The 7,157-nt window shown below is 35.7% G+C and overlaps 1 protein-coding gene across 1 annotated transcript; it reads left to right on the forward strand.

Moving 5' to 3' along the window:
- The first annotated feature begins 903 nt into the window (after positions 1 to 903).
- On the forward strand, positions 904 to 3,505 carry LOC145061042 (eukaryotic initiation factor 4A-15-like). Its single transcript, XM_079008404.1, has 5 exons — positions 904 to 1,053; positions 1,767 to 1,836; positions 1,923 to 2,029; positions 2,107 to 2,537; positions 2,630 to 3,505. Exons 2-5 carry the CDS (start codon positions 1,769 to 1,771, stop codon positions 3,263 to 3,265), a joined length of 1,242 nt encoding a protein of 413 aa, XP_078864530.1. The 5' UTR covers positions 904 to 1,053; positions 1,767 to 1,768; the 3' UTR covers positions 3,266 to 3,505.
- Positions 3,506 to 7,157: the final 3,652 nt, after the last annotated feature.

The raw sequence follows: 7,157 nt of genomic DNA on the forward strand, positions 1-7,157 counted from the left end.
CTTTGACTATCTTGATAAATAATCTCTCTTTTCTAATTGTAATTGTCCTTTTATTTTAATTCGAAAACAATATTTGAAATACCAAAGACGTTATTTTCTTTTCCTTTTTTTCTAAATCTGAAAATGCATAATAAAAATATAAAAATAATATGTATTTTTTATCATTTAAGCAATAGTCGTCTTCAACAAACATTTTATTTTAGAACTAGACACTTATCTAATAGTTGGGCTCAGTATTTCTTTAGCCCGTATATTTATTTCTTAGCCAATCCACTTAGTTGTGGGTAGACCTATGAAAGAATCCATCAATTATCCAATTATCCGTTTACATTTTTATATATAGATAGATATGAGACCTATATATTATATGAGTTTATTTAAAAATACAACTAAATACAAAATTCTGGAAAAATGAGAAAATATTAAAGTATAAAAATTAAAGTGTTTCTTTTTTCTCTTTTAAATTTAACAAATAATTTAAATAAATAAATAAAGAAAATTAATGAATCTTTAATTTAGTAATTTTGAAATTAAAAGGAAAGTTCATTAATAAAATTGATATGCATATATTATTACATTTAAATACTATTTAAAAATTAGTGAAATAAAATGATATGTGTAATAAATATTAATTTAAAATAACCACAAATTTACATGTCACAAAATAAATATGACATGTGGCAAAAATGGTTTTATTTATTATGGAAGACTATATTACGTATATTTTGAGGCATTAAAATTCCATTACATAAACTAATAAAAAATGGTAGCAAATTAAATTAAATCTTAAGTATTTATATAAGTAAGTTATTAGTTTTTTTTATTATTATTTTAATTAATCAATAGAAATAGAAATTTGCTGCCCAAGGGTAAAACCGTCAAATCCACAACAAAGAAAATAGGGCAAAAGTTGTATCCTATATACAACTCTTCGCTTTATATCGAAACTCTCTTTTCCTTCCCCAAACACCAGGAGAGCTTCACAAAAACCCTAAGAAGTTCCTCCACAAGATTTCTCTCTAATCTTTCAATCGATCGATTCATCACTTCAAGGTAATATGATTTCTAACCCACCATTCTTTGTTTCAAGTTCCGATAGTTGGATCTGTTTTCATCCCTGTTTTTTTATGCCCGTGCTCCGATTTCACCATGTGTAATGTGAATCGATGTTTTATGGATGATAAAGTCCCCTTCTTTTCTCAAGTTCGTAAGTGAAGTACTTTGCTTTCAAGTGTTTTTGGGTGTTATATTAGAGATGTCGATGGTTGTATAGTAATTTGAGATAGAATAGCGTATATATGTGAACCCTAAGATTTCGATTTAATCCAACAGTAAAATATACGATGCTTATCACCACTGTTTGATAAATTTAGTTTGTCGAGTCAGATAGAAGTAAAGAGAGATGGTTGTTCAAGATCCGAAATTTTTAGCGATGAAATAACCAAGTAACTGACAGCAGTTTACCCAATTATAAAAGAGAAACCTTCTATGTCAATATTTTATGGAATACTTATATATTTGCTGAAGAACAATTTGAATGGCTAAAAAGTCCTTTTCGTTTTTGGATTACTGGATCTTTTTGGTTATATCATTACGCATGTTTACATCTATCTATTTGTCAGTTTTCTTGTGTAGGTACTTTGATTTTTGGGTCATACTTGTGCACTATCGAGTTCATAGGCCAAACATCTAACTGCTTTTGTCACTCTATTCACACAAAATCAGTTATCTATTACTTAAAAAAATTGTTACTGTTCTTTATGCAGCCATGGCAGGTGTAGCAGCAGAAGGATCTCAGTTTGATACTCGTCAATTTGACACCAAGATGAACGAATTGTAAGTCTCCCCAAGTTTACCTTTTCACAATCATTGTTCTTGTCTTACAAAGGCTTACTTATCTTTTCATTGTTTATACTAAACAGGCTTTCAACTGATGGACAAGACTTCTTTACATCATACGATGAAGTCTATGACAGCTTTGATGCCATGGGTTTACAAGAAAACCTTTTAAGAGGCATCTATGCATATGGTAAGTTCAGCCCACTTGTGCAATATACATCCTTCTTTCATATCATCAAGATCATGACAGTTTTGATGCAAATGTAGGTTTTGAGAAACCATCTGCAATTCAACAAAGGGGAATTGTCCCTTTCACTAAGGGCCTAGATGTAATTCAACAAGCTCAATCTGGAACTGGAAAGACAGCAACTTTTTGCTCTGGAATCCTTCAACAACTTGACTACAATGTAGTCGAATGCCAAGCCTTGGTTTTGGCACCTACCCGTGAACTTGCTCAACAGATTGAAAAAGTCATGCGTGCCCTAGGTGACTACCTTGGTGTCAAAGTCCATGCTTGTGTAGGTGGGACCAGTGTACGTGAGGACCAGAGGATTCTCTCAGCTGGGGTCCATGTTGTCGTGGGGACACCTGGACGTGTGTTTGACATGCTGCGTAGACAGTCTCTAAGGTCTGACTACATTAAGATGTTTGTTCTTGATGAAGCTGATGAAATGCTCTCAAGGGGTTTCAAAGATCAGGTTTGATTTCTAATTCTTTACTAAAAATCAAATCTTGATTACTTTATCTGATTATTAATTATCTTTTAAATAACGGGTTTGTTTCTTTTTAGATTTACGACATCTTCCAGTTGCTTCCACCTAAGGTTCAAGTTGGGGTGTTCTCTGCAACAATGCCACCAGAAGCACTTGAGATCACAAGAAAGTTCATGAACAAACCAGTGAGGATTCTTGTGAAAAGAGATGAGTTAACCCTAGAAGGAATCAAACAATTCTATGTGAATGTTGAAAAGGAAGATTGGAAACTCGAAACACTCTGTGATCTTTATGAAACTCTGGCAATTACCCAAAGTGTCATCTTTGTGAACACTCGCCGGAAGGTTGACTGGTTGACTGACAAGATGAGAAGCCGGGACCACACAGTGTCAGCCACTCATGGTGACATGGACCAGAACACGCGTGACATAATCATGCGGGAGTTTCGTTCAGGATCTTCACGTGTCTTGATCACTACAGACCTTTTGGCCAGGGGTATTGATGTCCAACAGGTTTCACTTGTTATCAACTATGACCTTCCTACCCAACCAGAAAACTACCTTCACAGGATTGGAAGAAGTGGAAGGTTTGGAAGAAAGGGTGTTGCCATTAACTTTGTGACATTGGAGGATGAGAAGATGCTTTCTGATATTCAGAAGTTTTACAATGTGGTTGTTGAGGAGCTGCCTTCAAATGTTGCTGATTTGATTTGAAAAGATTTTGTTGGTTGAGAAGGAGATCGATACTTTTTGGGGTATGGTATGGATTATTAGTTAACTTTAGCTTATATTAGATGAATCCTATCTCTATTTTCTTTGTTCCAGAATCCTGCTTTTCCGGGTTTATGTGTTGTTTATGATCCGTTGTTTAATTTAGACAAGAATTTTGATCGTGGTGATATTTGATTTAACGTTTTCAAATCTATGACATGATTGCTGCATGATTTTGACCAACATTTCTTTGCTGTTGAGCCAGGTTGTGTTAGTACGTGTACTTAGCACATAATGTCAGTTTTTCACCTGTGATGATGACAAAACTAAAACCTTATTAGGGTTGTTTTTATCGATTCTTGTGGTTTGAATGTTTTACTAATACAAAAAAGACTAAATTACGTGGTTTGTCAAAACAGGCATTACGAGGACAACAATTATCTATGATAGCCCCTGTTTCTTTGGTGAGTGTGGTTCATTTCTTAGACATGGTGGTTTCATTTTGTTATTTTTAAAAAAATTATTACTATTATATTTAGGGGTGCAAACATGTCGAGTCGAGCTCAAGCTTGACTAGGTTCGGCTCGGGCTCGTTTAAGTTATACAAAGCTTGAGTTTGAACTCGGCTCGATTCGAGTTTTCTTGTATTGAGTTTGGCTCGAGCTCGTAAAAAAATATATATGCTTGACTCGTTTTTTGTCTAACATGTCTAAATAAGCTTAAACTCGTTTCGAACTCGTTTACTAATGTCCTAAATCCCTAATTCTCCAAGTTTTTTTTTAATATATAAAGATAACAATAAATTATATTATATACATGCTCGTATATGCCCGTGAGCTTAAGACATAGGCTCAAGCTCGATCTCGTTTAATAAACAAGCTTAATAGCAAGCTCGAGTTCGGCTTGGGCTCATTTAAAATCGGTTTCGAGACAAACTTTTAACAAGCCGATCCCAAGTAGTTTCTCTCGTTTGCACCTCGAATTATATCCCACCTAATCCTTTATTAATTGTCATCTAATGTTAACCTTAAAACATATTACCATCTTAAAATACAACGCCATCTTCGTCTCTCTCTCTCTCTCTCTCTCTCTCTCTCTCTATATATATATATATATATATATATATATATATATATATATATATATATATCCTATTGAGAACCTAATCGGAGATTTAAAGGAGTCGTCAAAACCTCTCTCTCTCTCTCTCTCTCTCTCTCTCTCTCTCTCTCTCTCTCTCTCTCTCTCTCTCTCTCTCTCTCTCTCTCTCTCTCTCTCTCTCTCTCTCTCTCTCTCTCTCTCTATTGAGAACCTAATCAGAGATCCATAGGAGTCATCAAAACCACCATTGTCTCCACACCATAACCCCAAGCTCATGAATAAACCCAAGCTCATGAATAAAGATGTTAATGGGACCAAACATGAGCGAAAATAGCCTCCCCCTATCCCGCCCTTGAATTCCCTGTTATCTCGCCCTTGAATTTCAAGACCGACCCTATAAACCCTGTTTGACCCGAAATGCTAGTTTAACCTTATTTACTTTATTTTTTTTTCAATTGCTTATTTTGTTTAACCTTACATATTACATTAGTTATTCAAATACAAACCATACATTACATAATGACTACTCTAAGTTTAATATTTAATTTTATAAATAAAATAGTTAAATATAGGTAATTATTTTGGGGGCTCGCACGGTATTCTAGACGGAACTCCCCGCCAACACCCATGTCTATAAAAACTAAACAAGAGTAAAACCCACCCTCGCTCCCCCCCCCCCCCCCCCCAACCCATTGTAAAAATACTCCCTGTACGAAAATGGGGTCCCACGAGATTGGGGTCCCATAGAGGTTTTTGACATCTCTACCAATGCATCCCCTTCAAGATAACCACCATTTGTGTTTCTCGTAATCGTTGAAACCACCATCCATCCATCAAGATGGCAACCGACCTTATCTTTCTAGATTGAACCATCGTTGAAGCTCACCACCTCTTTTCTGACGAACCACCACTGCTGTAAACCCTAGTCATCGTCGTTGTAGACATGGAGATTTACATGTGTGTATCAATTTCTAGATCTGATGTGTACGTGTTGATTTCCAGATTTGTAAGTGTGCGTCGATTTCCCAGGTGTGTGTGTGTGTGTGTGTGTTCATTTACAAAATGTGCATGGTGTGTTGCTTTCCAGATTTTGTGATGGTGGTGATAGTTAGTGGTGTGTGTTCTTGAGCGTGTGTCTTTATGGAGTTGTTCGTTAGTGTGTGTGTGTTCATGAATATGTTCTTGTTTGTGTGTGTTCATGAAGTGCAAACCCAAATGGCTGCTGAAGGTTGGGAGGGAGGGAAGGGGGGGAGTATAAGGTTGTCTTTTTATTTTTATATAAAAAATATACAGAAAATGTAAAAGAATAAAAAAAGGTAGAAAAATTACTTTATATGCAATAAGGACTAATCACATAAAAATTGAAACCACAATGACCAAATGCATAGTAGCTATCATAATTGTCCTTACCATTAGGAAACCACATGAATCAACCGTCGTAATTTTTTCCTCTTTTGCATTATCTCAGAATATAGAGAAAACACATTTCTCAACTCAATCTCAAGGTATGAATTCTCATTCTTCTCATCCGTGGGATCAACCCACCCATTCTTTGTAATTGTGTGGGGATAGTGATGTAATCACACTAGTCTAGCTCATCCGATCCCCAAATCTTGCTGTTTTAAGCCATCATTCTCCATTAGCTTCATCCTTCCCATCTAATTTCCACCTTGAATTTCTTATCCTTGATCATACTCAAGCTGACAGATTCCACAATCCACCTTTTTCACCCTCAAAGATTATTGAAGATTCATTGCTTCCTAATTCTCAATTTACCAAACCTTGAATATTTTGAACAAATTCCTAAGTTTAATCACACCGACCCACTCCTCATGGCATTCTCTTTACATCTGGGATGAAGCTTTCTTTAGGGGATAATTCACTCCCAAGGTTTCTGTATATGTACCATTGACTCAGATTTTGGAGGCAATTTTAACCTTGTCCTCTAAGGTTTCTACTGATGTCTCATCTCTATCATTGAAGGTTGATTCTATCGTCACTTCACTGTTTTCCAGGATTGATCTTATAAACACCAGTTCAATGTAATAAAAGCTCTCTTGGTTCCTCTAATGTCATCCTCCACATTATCCCCGCTTCAGAATACTCCAACTCCCTCTTCAACTCCAATTCCTCAGCTTCAACCATCAGTTCAACCATCTCATTTGGTTGCATCTACCTCACAACTTATGCCTCCTACTACATCTGATCAACTACTTTCAATTATTCCCTTTGCTTTCCTGATACCAGCAAGGGGGGGGGGATATATCATCTAATAGTGAAGATGATGATGAAGTGCAAGTTTTTAACATTGATTACTTAAGGGATCAACCCATTCATGTTTTTCCTATGCCTGTTGTATTCCCAAACATGACCCGTTTTAAGGGGAGTCTCAAAGTGAGGGGGGGCATGCTGAATTCTCTTCCAGTGGAAAGGATCAAGCTCCAATCAACTTTATTCTCAAGAAAAGACATGCAGACTCTCAACTGCATCCTTCATCCTCTAAAAAACATAGAGTCTGATGATCTTATTGTTGAGGATGAACTACAAAGAATTTTAGTTGAGTTAGGTGTTTTTATTAAAGAAGCTAGAGCTATTACTAAAGAATACAACAAGGTCAAGATCAATGAAATGATCACTTGAAGACCTGATCAAAGATATTGTAACTCCCAAGATTCTAAAACAACAAGAATCTATTCAAAGGAATACCGTTAGGATGGTTCAAAGAAGAGAAAGGCTGGAAGAGATGAATCAAAGGGAGAACATAGCTAAATTTGGTGATGTTGCTACCATAAGG

This window comes from Lactuca serriola, chromosome 7 (assembly GCF_051521515.1).
Source record: "Lactuca serriola cultivar US96UC23 chromosome 7, Lser_US96UC23_V15, whole genome shotgun sequence".
In the NCBI taxonomy this organism is placed as follows: Eukaryota; Viridiplantae; Streptophyta; class Magnoliopsida; order Asterales; family Asteraceae; genus Lactuca; species Lactuca serriola.

Bases quoted from the DNA above. Each gene is read 5' to 3' on its own strand.
- LOC145061042 (XM_079008404.1), top strand. From the start codon at position 1,769: ATGGCAGGTGTAGCAGCAGAAGGATCTCAGTTTGATACTCGTCAATTT. The intron at 2,030-2,106 runs GTAAGTTCAGCC...ATGCAAATGTAG, and splicing joins AAGAGGCATCTATGCATATG to GTTTTGAGAAACCATCTGCA. The intron at 2,538-2,629 runs GTTTGATTTCTA...GTTTCTTTTTAG, and splicing joins CAAGGGGTTTCAAAGATCAG to ATTTACGACATCTTCCAGTT.